The sequence below is a fragment of the Scyliorhinus canicula genome, chromosome 4 (genome assembly GCF_902713615.1).
Source record: "Scyliorhinus canicula chromosome 4, sScyCan1.1, whole genome shotgun sequence".
NCBI classification, from domain to species: Eukaryota; Metazoa; Chordata; class Chondrichthyes; order Carcharhiniformes; family Scyliorhinidae; genus Scyliorhinus; species Scyliorhinus canicula.
In genome coordinates this window covers 79,270,751-79,291,879 of record NC_052149.1, presented here as the reverse complement: position 1 = coordinate 79,291,879, position 21,129 = coordinate 79,270,751, and the positions used below count along the sequence as shown (strand labels likewise).

General features: G+C 41.6%; 1 protein-coding gene across 3 annotated transcripts in view; it reads right to left on the bottom strand.

The window, feature by feature from the left end:
- Positions 1-21,129, bottom strand: part of kifap3a (kinesin-associated protein 3a) — a 301,592-nt gene that overhangs the window by 178,029 nt on the left and 102,434 nt on the right. For all 3 annotated transcript variants that reach the window (XM_038794573.1, XM_038794572.1, XM_038794574.1), the window contains one exon: positions 11,253-11,415. In XM_038794573.1, the coding sequence (XP_038650501.1) occupies positions 11,253-11,415 (163 nt within the window). The remainder of the gene's footprint in view (positions 1-11,252; positions 11,416-21,129) is intronic.

Genomic DNA, 21,129 nt, shown 5'->3' with positions numbered 1-21,129 from the left:
AGCTCTGTTCACTGGTGCCATTTTTGAAATAAGTCTGCGCATTCAGGCAACAATCTCTATTTATAGAACACCTTTAACATATCAAACAGTGCATCACGGAGGAGGAATAAAAACCAACTTCAAGCCTTAGTGGGGAAGGTAACAAAGGTGGTAAGTTTTGAGACCATTAAAGGCAGCAAAAAAGGGTTTTCCAAAAAGAGGTTAGAAAATGGAATGTAAGCTTGGGAAAGACTGAAAAGGTGGAGCAATGGTATGGATACTTACAAACATATATTGTAGGCCCAGGTTTAGAGAACACCAAAGTATATCATGGAGTTCACCTGAACCACAACTTTTAATAGATTTTGGTTATGGGGAGCACGAGGGCCCACTTTACAGGTGTGATGCAACAGAGAGCTAAAGTATTTTTAAACAAAACAATGTTTATTCGATGAATCCAGTTAACATTTTATAAACACACAGTAAACATCTTATCAACTATCAGTACTGATACCCCCCCAAAGATACAATACTCTATAGGTAACCCTTAATAACTTTCCTAACATCATCCATAAGTCAAAGATCCTTTTTAACAAAGTCAGTAGGTTTGCATTCCTTACAGAAACTGGTATTACTTTGAAAACATCAAGTGATCTGGAGACATTCTTTAGCATGCAGAGAGAGAGGCCAAAATACACCTCTTTGGTTTGAATACAGCTCTCCAACTGAAAATGAAACTAAAACTCAGAGCCAAAAATAGCTTCCAGCTCAAAACCAAAGTAAAAAGCACAGCCAGAGCCCAGCTACACCCACACACTGACATCACTGAAGCCATTTGAGAGGACAAACGTTTCTTAAAGTGGCATTCCCATGACCCATACAAAAAAGTAGGCTCCTCGAGCCTGCTCCATCATTCAATAAGCTCTCCACTGATGTGCTTGTGTTTCAAGTTCACTATTCCCATCTGCCCCCAATAACCTTTGAATTCCTTGCCTAACAAGAATTTATCTACCTCAGCCTTAAAAATATTCAATGGACCCACTTCCACTGCCTTTGCAGTCAGAGTTCCAAAGTCACACAACCTTCCGAGAAAACATCTCTCCTCACGGTAGCATGGTGGTTAGCATCAATGCTTCACAGCTCCAGGGTCCCAGGTTCGATTTCCGGCTGGGTCACTGTCTGTGTGGAGTCTGCAAGTCCTCCCCGTGTGTGCGTGGGTTTCCTCCGGGTGCTCCGGTTTCCTCCCACAGTCCAAAGATGTGCGGGTTAGGTGAATTGGCCATGATAAATTGCCCGTAGTGTAAGGTTAATGGGGGGATTGTTGGCTTACGGGTATACGGGTTACGTGGGTTTAAGTAGGGTGATCGTTGCTCGGCACAACATCGAGGGCCGAAGGGCCTGTTCTGTGCTGTACTGTTCTAATCTCTGTCCTATTAGGGTGAGCCCTAATTTTAAAACAGTGCCCCCTAGTTTTGGGCTCACCCATAAGAGGAAACATCCTTTCCACATCTACCTTATCAAGTCCATTCAAGATCTTATATATTTCAATCACATCACCTCTCCCTCTTCTGAACTCCAGTGGCAACAAACCCAGTCTCTCCAACCTATGCTCATATAACAACCTGTTGATTCCAGGTATCAATCTAGTAAACCTCCTCTGAACTACCTTTAATGCATTTACATCCTTCCTTATATAAGGAGATCAAACCGTGCACACAATATTCAAGATATGGTCTCACATTTCCCTGTATAATTGAAACGTAACATCCACTTTTATGTTTAATTCCTCTCGTAATAAAGGATAGCAGTCCACTAGACTTCTTGATTACATGCTGTACCTGCGTACCATCTTTGGGATTCATGCACTGGAAAGCTAGATCCTTCTGCACCTTGGAAATCTGCAGTCATTCGAATACCCTGCTTTTTTTCTTCACATTTTCCCACGTTATACCCAATGTGTCAGATTTTTTGTCTACTTACACAACCTATCGATATCCATCTGCAAACCCCTTATATCTTCTTCAAAATATACTTTCCCACCTATCTTTGTGTCTTCTGCAAATTGTCATTGATATAAATTGTAAGACGTTGAGGTCCCAGTACAAACCCCTGCAAGACTCCAAAAGTCACATCCTGCCAATCAGACACCTATTTGTGATTTACTCTGTTTTCTGCCAGCCAGCCAATCTTCTATCTGTGCTAACATGTTACGCCCTGTACCATGTTATTTTATTTTCCACAATAACTTTTGATGTGGTACCTTGTCAAATACCTTCTGGAAATCCAAGTACAGCACATTACAGGCTCCTCTTTATCCACAGCGCATGTTACTGTCCTAAAGAACTCTCATAGGTTGGCTACACATATTTTCCCTTTCACAAAACCATGCTGACTCTTCCAGATTACCGTGAGTTTTTCTAAGTGCCCAGCCATAGCCTCTTTAATGATCGATTCTAATTCCTTCTCCAAGTCAGAAGTCAAGCTATGGACAATAGCATGATCTGACTGATTTTGCATTATGGAGGTTGGGGTGCTGGTAAGCAGGATACCAGAACATTGACAACAATATGGAATGAGTTTGCACAGCAGTCTGGGAAAAGAATGGACAAAACAATTGGACAGCTTTTTGAAGCTGAAAGGTAAAAAGTTCTTAGTAATGGAGAGGATTTATATTTTAAGGCACAACTCACTAAAACAAAATGGCAAAGGTAAACCAGGCCTGGTTTGACTTGAGTGATCACAATGGGAAAAAGAGTTGGTGACGAGATTGCAAGAGTTTTTGCTGGGGGCTTGAAAATAATGGCTCCAGGAGGTAGACATTGAGCCCCATTCAAAGCTGAGCATTAGATCAGCAGCCATGGGGTCAAGAGGAGTATTAGACATCTAAAAGTGAAAAGAGGAAACTCAAATGGAGAATCCCACCAGAATGTTAATTTAGAAACAAACTGATGCTTTTTTCAGATGCTAGCTAGCTTGCTATAAGGACAGATGGAGATGGGATAGAAAGAACTACTGTCAAATCCAATCAGCCATAATGCTTTCACGGGTATCATTGCTGAAGATTTAGTCCAATGATTCCTTCAAGTATCAACATTTCAATTCAAAACTCTTTCTAAATCAGAGGCTAACACAAGGGAACACCACCATGGCTTAGACATCACTCAAAAAATAATATTGTAGCCATTTAGGCTCATCAGTAATGGCTGTCATCATGCCAATTAGAAGGTTTGGCGTCAGGAAAAAAGGTCCTTTGCCCTGAAATCAGCTTAAGAAGACTATCATTACAAATAGATTAACTATAATATATTAATCATTGTTTTCTAACTCGAGGCCCAATCAGTCATCCTCACAAGGTTACTTTTTACAACAGAATGTCAAGTCAGCAAATTAGTAGGGCTATAATGAAAATATAGCTTAAGCCTGTATTGCTCTAAAACTATTTGTCACAGATATATCTGGAAATATTTACAATACCGTCACTGAGAAGGTTATAATTTTAGCTTTACTTTGTATGCCAAAACATATCCTGGTATTAATAGCTAGGCTCGTGGTCATGATGCATTCAACAACCTACCAATTAACATATTATGCAAGTAGCGACAGTTGGTCTTCAGCAATTGAGGAAATAGCCACAGGAATGAAAGTGGTGCAAAAATATTGCCCACTAGAGGTCACTGTTGAACCTTTCCCAGAAACTGATCAATTGCAGTCCTTGAGGTTAATATTTGTATATCTAATATGCTTTTTGAACATGACTGGGTGGCTCACAGAACATTGTGGTGGGGCGAAGGGGGGGGGGGGGGGGGGGGGGGGGGGAGAGAAAGAGTGTTTCAATCACTGGCCCACCTATTGAGATTTTTTAGGAAGTTTTGATTTAGCTCCAAGCCGAAATGAAGAGAGATGAAATACTAATAAAAATGAGGGTCCTATTATGCGATTCAATGCTGGGCTTAATTTTCATGTGAGTCACCGCAGTTTCCTAAACCCATTCACAAATCATGGATGGGAAACGAACAGTTCCAGTGGTATTTAATGGGGCTCGTACTTGTTCAAATTAAATTTGAAACGGTTTGGAAGACACCTTACTGTATTTTCCATCCAGCTTTGGGTGCAGTAGTGATTTTTTTTTTGCTTGTTGTTGCTTGATCATGTTACTTTAAGAGTAAAGGAGTACTGGCAAAACTCCCCGAAAACAGGAACCTTTACGGCCATTCAATTCAAGCCAGACCTGCAGCAATGGGGAGAATGATCACACCTCACTAATGGTGCAGATGAAAAGGAGAGTGCTGACTGCCATACCCTCCCAACTGGCCATAAAGAACTAAGCTTCTGCACTAATAAGAGTAGTGCGTACGGAAGCTACACTTCTACAGGAAGGTTGTCATAGACCTTTTCTAGCCTCCTACAACAAACCTGCAACTCACTGAATGTGACAGGGGCCTCTTGTCACACAAGTTACTGAGGTCCTCGATTAAAGTTCCTTATCAGCAACATCAATGAAATGAATTTTTAAATGCGAGGTGGGGGTCAAGAAGAGTCAGTTTGTAGATGATTGAAAAATAGGATTATCCTAGGATCCAGAGGGAAATAATGGAGGAAATTGCAGAGGCCCAAGAAATAATATTTTGTTCTCTTGAATACGGACATGTGCTGGAGGATTGGAAACTAGCCAATCTAGCACACAATTTTAAAAAGCTAGGCAGAGAAAATCAGGGTAATAACAGGTCAGTTAGTTTAATATCTGTGGAAGAGAAATGTTGAAATCCTTAATTAAGAATGAAATTACCAAGTATAAAAACAAAATGGTTAGAAGAAACCAGTGTGGATTTCAAAAGGAACAACCATCCTTGACAAACTTCAGAATTCTTTGAGACGATAACCGGCATGGTGGATGGAAAAACAAAGATCCTTTTTGTGCACATACACTCCAGGAAAACTCAAGGAAAACCATTTGCAGAAGATACCAAAATGGAGGATTGTAATAGCAACCGGAGAAGTATTGCATTAGGAAATGAAAAAAAGCTGCACAGGCTATTGCTAAGATAAAATTGGAATTTCTACAGTGCAGAAGGAGGCCATTCATCCCTCTGAGTCTGCACTGACCCTCAGAAAGAGCGCACTACCTAGGCCCACTCCCCACCCTATCCCTGTAAACCCATCTAACTTGCACATCTTAGGACAATAAGGGACAATTTAGACCATAAGACATAGGAGCAGAATTAGGCCACTTGGCCCATCGAGTCTACTCTGCCATTCAATCATGACTGATATTTTTCTCATCCCCATTCTCCTGCCTTCTCACCACAACTCCTGATCACCTTATTAATCAAGAACATATCTACCTCTGTCTTAAAGACACTCAGTGATTTGGTCTCCACAGCCTTCTGCGGCAAAGAGTTCCACAGATTCACCTGGCTGAAGAAATTCCTCCTCATCTCTGTTTTAAAGGATCGTCCTTTTAGCCTGAGATTGCATCCTCTGCTTCTAGTTTTTCCTACAAGTGGAAACATCCTCTCCATGTCCACTCTATCCAGGCCACGCAGTATCCTGTAAGTTTCAATAAGATCCCCCTTCATCCTTCTAAACTATGAGTACAGACACAGAGTCCTCAACCGTTCCTCATACGACAAGCTCTTTGTTCCAGGGATCATTCTTGTGAACCTCCTCTGGACCCTTTCAAAGGCCAGCACATCCTTCCTTAGATACGGGCCCAAATCGCTCACAATACTCCAAATGGGGTCTGACCTGTGCCTTATATAGCATCCCTGGTCCTGTATTCTAGCCCTCTCGACATGAATGCTAACATTGCATTTGCTTTCCTAACTGCCGACTGAAACTGCACGTTAACCTTAAGAGAATCGTGAACAAGGATTCCAAGACTTCTTTGTGCTTCAAATTTCCAAAGCATCTTCCCAGTTAGAAAATAGGTTCCACATTGTATTCCATCTGCCACTTCTTTGCCCGCTCTCCTAGCCTGTCCAAGTCCTTCTGAAGCCCGCCTGCTTCCTTAATACTACCTACCTCGACAGATTTTTATATCATCAGCAAACCTAGCAACAGTGCCTTCAGTTCCTTCCTCCAGATCATTAATGTATATTGTGAAATGTTGTGGTCCCAGCACCAACTCCTGAGGTACACCACTAGTCACCGGCTGCCATCCTGAAAAAGACCACTTTATCCCCACTCTCTGCCTTCTTGCCAGTCAGCCAATCCTCTATCCATGTCAGGATCTTACCCTTAACACCATGGGCTCTTAACTTATTTAACAGTCTCCTATGCGGCACCTTGTCAAAGGCCTTCTGGAAATCTAAATAAATCATGTCCACTTGTTCTCCTTTGTCGAACATCCTTTTTACTTCCTCAAAAGAACTAACAGATTTGTCAGACAAGACCTCCCTTTGACGGAGCCGTGCTGACTCAGTCTGATTTTATCATGCACTTCCACGTACTCCGGGATCTCATCTTTAATAATGGACTCTAAAAGGTCACGCTAACCGGCCTATAATTTCCCTTCTTCCACCTCCCTCCCTTCTTAAACAGGGGTGTTACATAAGCCACTTTCCAGTCCTCTGGGACCCTTCCTGCCTCCAGTGATTCCTCAAAGATCATCACCAATGCCTCCACAATCTCCTGAGCTATCTCTTTTAGAACCCTGAGGTGTAGTTCACCCGGTCCCGGTTATTTATTCACAATCAGAGCTTTCAGTTTCCCCAGAACCTTCTCCTTAGTAATGGCCACTGCACTCACCTCTGCCCCCTGGTTCTCCTGGAGCTCTGGCATCCCACTGGTGTCTTCCACCGTGAAGACTGATACAAAGTAACTATTCAGTTCATCTGCCATTTCTTTGTTTCCTATTATTACTTCTCCAGCCATATTTTCCAGTGGTCCAATGTCTATTTTTGCCTCTCTCTTACCTTTTATATATTGAAAAAAACTCTTCCTATCTTCCTTTATTTGACTAGCTAGCTTGCACTCATACTTCATCTTCTCCCCACTTATTGCTTTTTTAGTTGTCCTCTGTTCGTTTTTAAAGGCTTCCCAATCCTCTGGCTTCCCACTAATCCTCGCCACTTTGTACGCTTTTTCTTTAGCTTTTATGCTGTCCTTGACTTCCATCATCAGCCATGGATGCATTGTCCACCCTCAGCACATTTCCTCCTCCTTGGGATAAATTTCGGTTGTGTCTCCCGAATAACCCTCAAAAACTCCTGCCATTGCTGTTGCACTGTCTTCCCTGCTAGGCTCCTTTTCCATCAACTCTGGCCAGGTCCTCCTTCATGTCTTTGTAGTTACCCTTATTTAATTGTAATACCGTTACATCTGATTGCAGTTTCTCCCTCTCAAATTGCAGGGTAAATTCTATCATATTGTGGTCACTGCTCCCTCAGGGTTCCTTCACATTAAATTCCCTAATCCAGACTGCCTCATTACACATCACCAAATCCAGAATTGCCTGTACCCTGGTAGACTGTCACAAGCTGCTCCAAAAAAACATCTTAGACATTCCACAAATTCCATTTCTTGGGATCCACTCCCCACCTGATTTTCCCAGTCCACCTGCATATTGAAGGTCACCGTGATTATTGTAATATTGCCTTTCTTACATGCCTTTTCTATCTCCTGATTTATTTTCTGCCCCACATCCTGACTACTGCTAGGGGGCCTGTACATAACTCCCATCGCCATCTTTTTACCTTTGCGATTCCTCAACTCTACCCACAGAGATTCTGTGCCTTCTGATCCTATATCACTCCTTGCTATCGATTTACATTTCATTCCTTACTAACAATGCAACCCCACCCCCTTTGCCCATCTGTCTGTCCTTTCAATAGGACACATATCCTTTGATATTTAGATCCCAGCCCTGATCCCCTTGCAGCCACGCCTCTGTGATGCCCACAACATCGTACCAGCCAATTTCAATGTGCGCAACAAGCTCATTTACCTTGTTCCGTATGCTGCATGCATTTAGATACAACACCCTCAATCTTGCATTGATCACCTTCCTTTCCATACTTGTCACCTTTTTTGCTCTGCCTGAGGGTGGTGTTGTTCTTTTATTTTGGTTCTCAATTTCCCCTTCAGTTATTACCCCTTCTAAGCTCCCATTCTGGTTCCCAGCCCCATCCCACACTAGTTTAAATCCTCCCGAGTGAATCTAGCAAACCTCGCAGCCAGGATATCAGTGCCCCTCCAGTTTAGATGCAACCCATCCTTCTTGTACTGGTCCCACCTGCCCTGGAAGAGATCCCAATGGTCCAAAAATCTGAAACCCTCGCTCCTACACCACCAGTTTAGCCACGTGTTTAGCTGCACTATCTTCCTATTTCTAGCCTCACTGGCACGTGGCACAGGGAGTAATCCTCAGATTACAACCCTAGAGGTCCTGCTTTTTAGTTTACTGCCTAACTCCCTGAACTCCTTCTGCAGGACCTCATCACTCTTCCTGCCTATGTCATTAGTACCTATGTGTACTACGACCCCTGGCTGTTCACCCTCCCCCCTCAGGATGTCCTGTGTTCGTTCAGATACATCTGTGACCTTGGCACCAGGGAGACAACATACCATCCTGGAGTCTTTTTCACGTCCACAGAAGCGCCTATCTGTGCCCCTTACTTTAGCATTGCTAATCCACCTAACCTGCACAACTTTGGACTGTGAGAGGCACCCGGATGAAATCCACACAGACACGGGGAGAAAGTGCAAACTCCACACAGACAGCCACCTAAGGTCGGAATTGAATCCGGGTCCCTGGCGCTGTGAGGCAGCAGTGCTAATCACTGTGCCACTGTGCCATCCCAGATGGACTAAAAAGTGGCAGGTACAATACTAATAAATATGAGGTGATACATTGTCAAAAAAAAAATCAGCAGTAATTATAAATTTAATGAAGGTTAACTCTATGTTGTGGAGGAGAAAAATAATTTGAGGGCATAGGTTCTCCAGACATTAATGTTTTTTTTTCATTTTAAGTTGGTAAAATTGCAAAATAAAAAGTAGGTTCAAACACAAGAGACCTGGAATGCAAAAAAAAACCAAGAGGTAGTGAACCTATCTAAAATCTATCAGAAACCGCAGCTGCACCACGAGTGAGTCTGGAGAGACAAGTGTGTGACAAGCTTAGGCAGCCTGATGTAAACACTCCCCCGCACACGTGGAACCTTCATCTGGTTATCCTGAGCTTTGCCAATGCTGTCTGCTGGGGTTCTGTTTCAGTTGTCCATTCATGCTGACCAGCATTTCCATCCACCCACTCCCATGCAGCACCTGTGTACAACCAGCACGTGGGCAGTTCTGCGATCATAGACAAACAGCTCATGGTGCCTCTACCTGAGACTGCCCCTCCCCCGGTCCCCATCACTCCTTCTTATCCCTTGATCTCTGCATTCGCATGCAGTCCAACCCCTCCCTCCACCCCTCCCTCGCCATCCACCCCTCCCGCCTACAGTACTCTCCAGGCTTTCATCCTCCCTGACCTTGTCCCTTTCCACTCTGCCTTCAACATTCCTGACTCTTTCCCTCCGCCTCCCCCCCCCCCCCCCCCCCCCCCCAGCGCCTCACTCGCTCCCTCACACGTTCATCCATGCTCACTGCAACGTTCTCTAGTCCAGCAGTATCCCATACCTTCTCATCTACCCCCCCATATCTTGTCCGTTCCTTAAACCCTCCTCCACTCCTACCTCTTTCGATACACCGACCCCCATGGTCCCATCTCTCTCCATCACCACCCTGTCATTTCCCCAGACACCCTCCCCAATCCCTTCAGCCCGATTCCATACCATCTACCTTCCCCCACGACTCGTACCTCCACCCTTAGCCAGTAACTCTTCTGGACCTCCTCCCGTCCTTTCTCCCCAGTAGCACCTTCTCACACAGTACCTTCCTTCCTCTCCCCCACCACCCCTTCTTCTCCCAGGATACCTTCGGCCTTCTGCACTCCCTTATCCACTCCACTCTCCCTTTCCCGATATCCTCGTTCCCTCTCCCACCCCCACCGAGGCTTTCAGTCCCTTCCCCTCCCCTTCGTCGCTGCATACCCACCTGTGGTTAACAAGGTCTGGAACAATTCAGAGAGCTCAGTGAAGAGCATAGGAGATGCTGGAAACACGGAGGCTGATGCTTGGGGATCCCCCATCCCCAAGAGCTGCACCATGTCGACACCATTTATGGAGATCCATCCACCAATCGGTGCAACGTGTTCCTCTATGCTCTGAAACTGTAGGTCTCCAGTAGCATCTTCCCTTCAGAAGACAGTGGTCTGAGCAGGGCCCTATAAAGGTAGGTCACAGCATCTGCATGTCACGGTGTTCCCAAAAATGTTCACACTGGCTGGAAAAGCTATTCCAATCGGGCCTTCATCTCTATCCTATTAACAGGATGCAAATGAAGTACACCCTGGCCCAGGTTTTCCGACCCACCAGCGGAAGATCTCGCTTTAAATTCAAGCAGGCGTGAAACCGATTTCTGGGCTTCCCGTCATGTTCTCCGATTATGCCTACCATCAAACACACCGGCAGGGGCTTGGCAGAATTCCATCCATAATCTTAAATTGATGCTCGGCTGTTCAGGAACGACAGTAGAAAGTACTTTACCACACAAATGGTAGTATAAATTTGAAACTCTCTCTTCTCCAAAAAGACTGAAATAGATTTTTGTTAAACTATCAAAAGATATGGAGCAACAGCAGGAAAATGGAGTCAGGTGTGATTAGTCAATCTACTTGAACAGCTCATGGAGCAGAATTGCCTACTCCTGTCCCTAGTGTTTCATCTCATATTTTATTTAATGCTTTTATTAAATAATAAATGTTATTACGCTACCTATGGAGAACTGAAACATAAATCTGCACAAATTGCAGGTTTCATGTTAACGTATCATTGTTATCACAAAGATCACCATGAGGGCTCCTGCAAACTCACCCTCTACATTCATGAAATGCAAAGATTTGCATCCATTAATGTGCAATCACCAGCAGCGCATTAAGCACGCTTGTACCAACTTCCCTCATAGCTTTCATCTTGTGCCAATATTCCATCTCACCAGTGCTTGCCACTGCAAAGCAAGTGAGGTTGACTGAATGAAGACAATGGCTACCCCTTGCATACTTGGATCATAACTCATCTAAGAAGCCAATGATCCTGATACTTATTACATCCGTGGGGTTATTCGTTTTGACAGTCACATGTGCAGCATAGTATACAGCTATGGAAATTTTGAAATAATGAATTAAGAAAATACAAGAAAATCTGCTGAATTTGACTTAAAAAAATTACCTATCAATGCAGTCAATTTTGGGAGTAACCCCACTTGGACCATCTTGTTCCGAAGCCCAGTGTCAAAGGACAGGTTCAGTAGCAAGCGCAGGGTAATATTCAAGAGATCCTCATGCTCACATGGCACTAACTTGGAAAGCTTCTCAATGATGTTCAACTCTACCTGCAGTTCAACAAAAGAAAATATTGAATTGTGTTCTCAGCATTTTATTTTATTGATCTTTCTTCTTTAAAGTTCCAGGTATTGCTTAACTATTTTAATTTCCCCCATTTAACATTACAGACCACTGTCATTTCCTAAATCTTGGTGATCTCAAAAATAGTTTTTTGCTATAAAACAAAGGTGGTTTATTACTTTTGATCTCACAAACACAAACAGCAATGGTACAGAGGCAGAGACAGAAATAGTACATAAATTACATGCATTTAGTGCAAGTTAGACTATTGCAATTTAAGGATTGCCACAGCTTTGAGATGGGAAATCAATAAATTAATTTCACAAAACTAGTCTACCACCATACAGTTCCACTAATACATCTTTCATCAATACGATTTCCCTCAAAAACATATATTTTTATGAAACAGGTCACAGTCACAGATGTCTCAATTCTCCTGATCATATCGAATGGTTAGAATTTGGTCAGTATTTAGAATTTGCTGAATTAGAAAAAATCTTCTATCTCTATTAGCAATGAACATTTTACTTGCAGTGTTATAAATATTTTAACCAACAGAACATCGAACGAAAATATTTGCTACTAATTTTGAATGTTGCTAAACTAGAGTGAAAGAAAACACGTGCAACTTTCCACCATTTCTTAATTTGATGTTTTTTAAATTAATTTTAAAGCAAAGTACAATTCCAACATTTAAAAGGGTTTCAAAAATAAATACCACATCATATTTCAATATCACACAAGCAGTTGATTCAGACACTGGAATAGCAATGCTAAGAGGAGTGAAAGTGGCATAAAAATGTAGGAGTTAAATCACATTTTAAAGTGGGAAACATCAAACACCCTTTGTCATTGTAAACACAACCAATAGGTATTTGTAAATCAAATCCAAGGATTTTGTAACAACAAAAAGAAAGTGGAAATACATGGAACTTGTTTTGCAGACTGCAAAATTCCAGAAATAGCACAAATCATTAAGAAACATCCCATAGTACCTAACAAGATACACAACGTAAAGAACAACAATCTCACATGGTGCTCCACCCTCTCAGTTCAGAATTAGCATCCTCATAAAAATAAAGTCAAACAGCTTGGCTAGTCTGGGGAAGGGGTCATCAACTGTGCTATCAAGAGGCACATGCTTAGCAATAACTTGCTCAAAGCTCAGTTTGGGTTCCGCCAGGGTCACTCAGCTCCTGACCTCATTACAGCCTTGGTTCAGTAATGGACAAAAGAGCTGAATGCCATAAGTGAGGTGAGGGTGATTGCCCTTGACATCAAGGCAGCATTTGACTGCGGAATCAAAGAGCCCTAGTAAAACTGGTGACAATGGGAATCAGAGGGAAGATTCTCCAGTAGTTGGAGTCATATCTGGCACAAAGGAAGATGATTGTGGTTGTTGGAGGTCAATCATCTCAATTCCAGGACATCACTGCAGGAGTTCCTCAGGGTAGTGTCCTCGGCCCAACCATCTTCAGCTGCTTCATCAATGAACTTCCTTCCATCATAAAATCAGAAGTGGGCGTGTTCACTGATGATTGCACAATGTTCAGCACCATTCATGCATCCTCAGATATTGAAGCAGTTCATTTACAAATGTTGGAAGACTTGGACAATATCCAGGCTTGGGCTGACAGGTGGCTAGTAACATTCGCGTCACACAAGTGTGAGGCAATGACCATCTCCAACAACAGAGAATCTAACCATCACCCGACATTCAATGGCATTGCTATCGCTGAATCCCCTACTATCAACATCTTGGGGGTTACCCCACTGACCAGAAACTGAATTGGACTGGCCATATAAATACTGTGACTACAAGGCCAGGACATATGCTTGAAATCCTGTGGCAAGTAACTCAACTCCCCAAAGCCTCTCCACCATTTACAAGGCACAACTCACGAGTGTGATGGAATACTCTCCACTTGTCTGGATGAGTACAGTTCCAAAAACATAAGAAGCTTGACACCACCTGGGACAAAGTAGCATGCTTGACTGGCACCCCTTCCACAAATATTCACCTCCTCCACCACCAACACAAACTGGTAGCAGTGTATACCATCTACAAGATGCACTGCAGGAACTCACCAAGGCTCCTTAGACAGCACTCTCCAAACCCATGACTGCTACCATCTAGAAGAACAAGTGCAGCAGAAACCCATGAACACCACTGGCTGGAAGTTCTGCTCCAAGCCACTCACCATCTAGGCTTGGAAATATATTGGTGTTACTTCACTGTCACTGGGTCAAAATCTTTGAATTGTCCCACCTAACAGTAGTGTGGGTGTACCTACAGAGCATGAACTGCAGCAATTCAAGAAGGCAGTGCACCACCATCTTCTCAAGGACAAATAACGATGGGCAATAAATGCTGGTCTAGCCAGCGACGGCCACATCCCATGAATGAATAAAGTGAAAGTGCCCTATTCAAACAAGTTGCACATTTGTTTTTACTGTACAAACATTTGAATTAGGCGTAGGTCACTTGACCTGCTCTGCCATCCAACAAGATCATGACTGTTCTGACTGCAACCTCAATTCCACATTCCCACCTACCCACAACTCTTGCTCATGAAGAATCTATTGTATATTTAATTTTCCTCGTAATAAACAATAACATTCTATTAGCTTTCCTACATACTTGCTGCACCTGCTCATTAACCTTTTGCAATTCATGTACATGCAAATCTCTCTGCATCTCTCATCATTTAAATAAATTGCTTATTTTTCATTCTTCCGACCAAAGCAGATCATTTCACATTTTCCCACATTATACTCCATTTGCCAGATCTTTACCTACTCAATTAACCTATCTATTATCATTCTGTTCTCTTCCCAACTATCTATATGATTGCCAGGTTAGCTGTACTCTGTCGCTACATCTACTTAGTTATCTCTCAAATGCTCTCCTCCAGCTAAAGGAAAGTAAAGTTGCAAATTCCATATCCAGGCACAGTTGGAAAGAGAGAAAACAGAAGAAATATAATAAAGTCCACTTGTCAATCTGCTGGTGCTTATATGATAGCTGCACATTGCTCTTTTAACTATGTTTGTGCTTTGACTGTTTGTACACACGACAGTTTTAAACCTTGTGAATGAAAATCTCATATCCAATAGTTGAGCAATGCTAACAACAGCAAGTACTACAACTTCATTGCCACTCTCTAATTAATAATTTCCAAAACCTCTATTCCACTTCATTTTTGTTTTTATTTTGGAGCTTGGAAATAAAAATATTTGAAAATATGAATGGAACAAATATTGTTTGGGGTATAAAACTTAAATGGTAGCTTCTCTGGAAATCTATTATCTGATAGAAAGAAGAAATCCAAATTGGAACATTATTATAATTATAAACAGGGAATGGGGATTAATTCGCCTGTTAACAGTAGCATGGTGTACTTGTCATATTTGTTCAACTGTAAACCAAACTACATGAAAGTGCTACTTCTAATAAACCTTATGTATATTGTTAAAAAAAATCTAAAGCACAGTTACACTGCCAATATCTGCATTACCTATTGCCATTGCTGATAAGAATGAATCATGTGAATGACCATCTTAAAACATCAATTAATTGAATATTTAACTACTCCATTGATGTCGTCAATTATATACAGTGAATTGTAAAGAAACACAAATCTAATGAAACATGCACTTGAAGTACAGTATTCCCAGCCATCCTGTCACATTTCCAATAGAAAGATTGTTTGGTCATTCTGCTTTGATGTGCACGATGGGTGTGAAATATTTTATGGCTGAAAAGTTATGACCTGCAGCAAGAAACTGTCAGATGTATTGTACAGCAACCAGAACAAAATTCACACCAGATGTAATTTTTAATTTGCTGTAGTATTATACATTACGTAAAAATCTATTCACAACCAGAAGCAGCAATCAACAGCTGACCCTGGTCAGATCAAACTGCAGTATCTGTTTAAACATCGACGCTGAAACACTTCATGGAATTTTACATATACTTTAAAATACTTATCCCATTAACATCATACTTCAGTCATGCACACTAAAATCAGATATGATACCTATTTCTTGAAACCTTACTGTGCTGAACAATCTAGATTAGTTCTCAATGCGAATTCTCAGATAACTACCAGTCACAAATATTCTACCCCCGAACCTCATATGCTTTGGATAACTTCAGGAGGACAAGTTGATTCATCCACCAAGAATCAGCTCAGCATTACTTTACTCTTTCTTCAAGTCCATTTAGTCTTTCCTTTCTGCAATTTATGGGAGCAATAATGGGGATATAGCAGGAAGAAATGCAAAGACACACTGTAATCTTGTTTAAATGTTTAAAATGGATGAGCTACACTTATGTTGAATTAACACAAAATTCAACATGTCTCACACTAATTAAACATTTGCCTTATATTAAAGTAGATTGTATATTTTGGAGATACAAATTTCCTTCCATTGGATTTCACCAATGAAGTTCATAAATACTGGGTTGTACAAAATGTGAAATGGAGGTGCATGTAGTATTTAGGAAATAATAGCTGCACAAATATCATCACTGAAGAACAGCAAATTTTCTCAGTCACACTGCATTTGGATATCTATCAATGATGATCACCAGTTTTATTTTCACAGATGTAGAACAGTTGTTGATGCATTAAAAAGACACAGGGATGGCAAGAAAACATCAATAAATAAGATCAGCGAGCGCTAAAAAAAGCATGTTGCTTATTTTCCACCAGCAAGCTAGTTTTCATACAGTACCATTACAACACTAGGCTCTCTTCACTGAACACTTTATATATGACCTAATTAAAAGAATTTTGGTGAGTTGCCCACTTCCAATGAATTCATACCACGTGTACACAGGTGGGATGAAAAAGAAATTGAGAACTTGTGAGGACGCCGCACATATGGGGGTCCATGTACTGATCATCTGGGTCTTAACCTGAAACATCTGCATGTCCAATTCGCTTTTCCTGTAACTCATTTTCAGCATTAAACAGTGCTTAATGTCTTTATAGGTTTTACTTGATGCAAAAGCATTAGGCTAATGACAAAACACATTGAAGAAAAGCTGGTTTTAATTACAATCAGGTTAAGATTTAGCACATCATTACAAAGCATTTAAGGTCTTCAGACAGTCGTATGTAATCCCATGGTAGTTTCACATTTTTAATACCTTCAGGAAAAAAGTTAGAAAGCATGCAAAAATTACTCATAATGTACTTTTAATGATTAGGGTTATTAATGCTTAATAGGTAAACTACATTGAAAGGCCTTTAATTAATATGAAACATACAAGATACAATAGAAGCTCCCAATGATTTCATAGTTCTCATTGGCATGAAATTAAGCTCAGTATAAAAGTAAACTAAAATTTATTTTCCTCACTTGTGCCGCCTATGAGCTTCATTTGGCAAGCGCATATGGAACCATTACTAGTTCTAATACTAAAGTGATTAATTAGCTTTCGGCAAAAACACAGCAAGCTACAAATGAGCCGTTTCTTTTTGTTTAAAGTAAAAATCTACCAATGAAAGTTCTTTTGATGCTTCAAAATGAAACAGAAAAACATTCAAACAACTTGCTTGAGATTAACAATTTATCCTTTTATAAAAAAGTCATGATTTCCAAGCAGACAAAAGTCTTATTAACATCCCCAGTAATTATTCACTTCTACCAAACGCTCAGAGTAAACATGTAAAAAATTACTTATGGCTCCTTTTCTAAGACACAATACACAAATCTGTAGTTTTAAACACATTAAAAACCACTCCATAATTTCACACTAAACAAACGTGAATTCGGAAAAGTGGCAAGATTTTGAAATGACTGTTCATGCTGCAGCTTTGATGAATTCCTCTGTTACTCATATGGGATTACTTCCAGGTGTGACTTTTCAAAGACTTCCAAAGCTGATTAAAAAGAATGAAAAGCCTGGAAAATTTATGAGTTGCATTAACATGATATTTTCTACCCACCCTAAAAAGATATAAAGTGTGGATACACATTTATTTAAACTTCAACAAAGTACCAGAAGGAGAAAAACAATGCCTGTATTTTAGACGGAAAATGTTGAGTGGGCTTACATATAGTTTCCTGGTACTAACATGCATGTAGAATTATAGTACAACAATGTTACATCAACAGTCTGGCTGTGTTAGCTCAAGGGCTCATTGGGTAATATGCTGCCTCATATGGCACTGAGCACCACAACGTAAAGACCAAGACAAATTAGGTGAACATTTTACTTTTCAGAAGGTATTATAATTTTAGACATTTTAACTACGCTGATATAGGCCATTTAATAGTAGATAACCTCCTGCATGTATTCATTAAGTATGTGTGATTTATGCAAAAATGAAATTCTGAGAAGTCAGTTCAACATTTAAAAACTGCTTAAGCACATCATGTAAATCAGAAAAATCTCAGACATGATCACCACATGTGTTAAGTAACTGATCGTAGCCAGGGTGGGTAAAATAGTTTGAATTAATTTTAGCATCTTAATGGTAGTGATGGAAAAATCAGCAATGATGCATCATTCTCAATGTCTGCAAGTGCAGGTGGCAGAAAAGATCTGACTCAGTTCACATTCAAATGACATAAGTCATGTTCAAACACTTACAACCTAGGAATATGCAAAGAATACAATGAGATGCTGAACGATTGCCAGCAACCATTAAACTATATCAACAAAGATGAGGTCAAAGAAATTACTCTAATATGAAACCATGGTTACATGATGTGCTTGGCGCGGTCTTTCTTTTACACAAATCATATTAAAATTTAATGAGTACATACAGAAGGTCATGAACTATTATTATATTGTTTAGATAGGGGTAATTGCATTGTCTAGATCTGAAGAGTTACCAAATAGTTAAATGTTCACTTAATCTAGCCAGTCAGTTGAACTATGAAGTGATCAATGTTTACAAGATGAAAGAGGCAGAAGACAAAATTACCTTCTATATGTATGAAAAAATGCATCAAAAGTAATAGCAGAGAATATTAGTGTTTTTATAATTTAATGAATACTGAATGGCAGCTACGCAGCCAGATACACTAAGCTACAAATCTGCTTGTGATAATAACTAGCTCCTGAGAGAGACAAAGAGCATCGGTAAATGTATCAAGCTTCAATTAGAATTCAGATATAAAAATTAATTGCACATCACTGACCAATCTTTTCTATATCCTTTTACTCCTCAAGACCTGAATTCATTTTGACTTGCAAATACTTGAAAATTCTAATGCTTTGTAATGTTTCATTTTAAAATTTGATGGCAGAATATTTTACAGTAAATTAAACATTCATTTGGATTACAACCAAAATAATACTATTTTGGGAGTGGATGAGGGAGCAGAGGGACCAAGAGCTATAGAACCATAGAATTGCTACAATGCAAAAGGAGGCCATTCCGTCCATCGAGTTTGCACTGAAACTCTGAAAGAGCACCCTACCTAGGCCAACTCCCTCGACCTATTGCTTTAATCCCATAACCCTACATAACCTGCACATCTTTGGACACTAAGTGTCAATTTAGCATGGCCAATCAACCTAATCTACACATCTTTGGACTGTAGGAGGAAACCAGAGCACCTGGAGGAAACCCACGCAGACGTGGGGTGAAAGTGCAAACTCCACGCGCAAGCCAGAATTGAACCCTAGTCGCTGTCGCAGAGGCAGCAGTGCTAATCACTGTGCCACCCTTCATAAATCTTTGGAAGTGGCAGGGCAAGTTGATAAGACTTGATAAGGTTTAAGAAACTAAAAGAAACTTGCTTTGCATATAGGATCACTGAATACAAAAGAAAATTACGGTAAACCTTTTTAAACATTGGTTGGATCTCAGCTGGAGTATGGTGTACAATTCTGGGCATCATATTTTAGGAAGAACATAAATCAATGATATGATTTAGGAAGGCCTTGAAAAAGAATACAAGGAGATTCATGTGGATGAAAACAGAGTTGAGAGACTTCCCTTGTTTGACGAGATTAGAGAAACAATTGTTGCTCTTGTTAGGACAAAGTTAAGGGGAGATTTAATAGAGGTACTCAAGATTATGAGGATTTTTGATGGAGGCAATAAGAAGAAATTGCTTCCTCTAAAAAGACAGAGGTCACAGATTTAAAATAATTGGCTGAAGAGCCAGAGGGAATGAGCTGAGACAGGCACAATAGGCTGAGCGGCCTCCTAGATTCTATGACGAAAAGAGAAAGTCATTCAATCTTTGTCCATCCTTCACAATACCATCCACCCAAAAATGATCTCCTTCCAAGTACATTCCGCTCAAAAGAGATACTTCCAAGTCCAGGTAAAATTTGTTTATTCAAAATGAAATAAAATATGCCTACTAAAGGCACTGCTAATGTTCAAGGATTTAATTGGAGTAAATAGAAACATAGAAACCAGGATTAGGAGGCCATTCGGCCCCTCAGGCCTGATCTGCCATTCAATATGGTTGTGGCTGATCCTCTGGGCTCAATTTTCCCACCACGTTGCGTCCGGCACCAATCCTGTTGTGCCAGGTGCAACCTGGGAGAGGCCCAAAATGGGCTTTGTGCCGGGCACCGAGCAGTGACTCACGGCAACCAGCGCGAACTCGGTCACACCCTTACTGGGCACGATCCAGATAATCATATTTAAATGAGTCATTAAACTCATCTAAATAGGCCTGTTAGAGGCCCCATTCTCCTGGCTCCCAGGAGACACCGGCCGCACCGGTGAGGCCTTATCTGATTGCCAATTTGTACTGGTTACCCACAAGCGAAGACCAGGTATGATAGCCATGCCAGGAGGTTCAGAGGCCATTAGAACCCCATGGTTGGTCAGGGCACTGCTCCCAGCCCCTGGGCACCCTGGCTGTGTCTACCGGGCACCAGTAGTGCCAACAAGGCACTGCCATTGTGCCACTGGCAGGGTGACAGGGGTAGTGCTTGGATGCCAGGTTGGCACAAAGGGGTGGGGCATGCCCACAAAAGGGTGTATGAAAAGTGGGTGAAGGGGCGTGTATGAAGGGGTGCATAAAGGTTTTTTTGGGGGGGGGGGGGGGGGACCTCAGCGACTCCATAGCAGGGTATGCTCACTTTGGGGGAGGGTGGGTGCATCAATGCCAGTGGTGGATGTTAGAACATAGAACAGTACAGCACAGAACAGGCCCTTCGGCCCTCAATGTTGTGCCGAGCCATGATCACCCTACTCAAACCCACATATCCACCCTATACCCGTACAACCCCACCCCCCCCCCCCCCCCCCCCTCTCCCTTAACCTTACTTTTATTAGGACACTACGGAAAATTTAGCATGGCCAATCCACCTAACCCGCACATCTTTGGACTGTGGGAGGAAACCGGAGCACCCGGAGGAAACCCACGCACACACGGGGAGGACGTGCAGACTCCACACAGACAGTGACCCAGCCGGGAATTGAACCTGGGACCCTGGAGCTGTGAAGCATTTATGCTAACCACCATGTTGGGCAGGATCACCTGTCGGTGCCTGGGTGGTGGGGGGCTAACGATAACTTGTAATGGTGGGGGTGGTTGCTCCTCAGGGGTCAAGGGTTGGGGATGTTGCCTATGTCTACAGGGGGTCACATTGTCCATGGTTGGGAGATATTGGGGACCCTCAACCTCACTTTGGGATAAGGAAACAGTGCCCCAATCTCCACGTGGCCGGTCTGGCCAGCCAGTTTAGTTCCCCACTGCAGCAAATA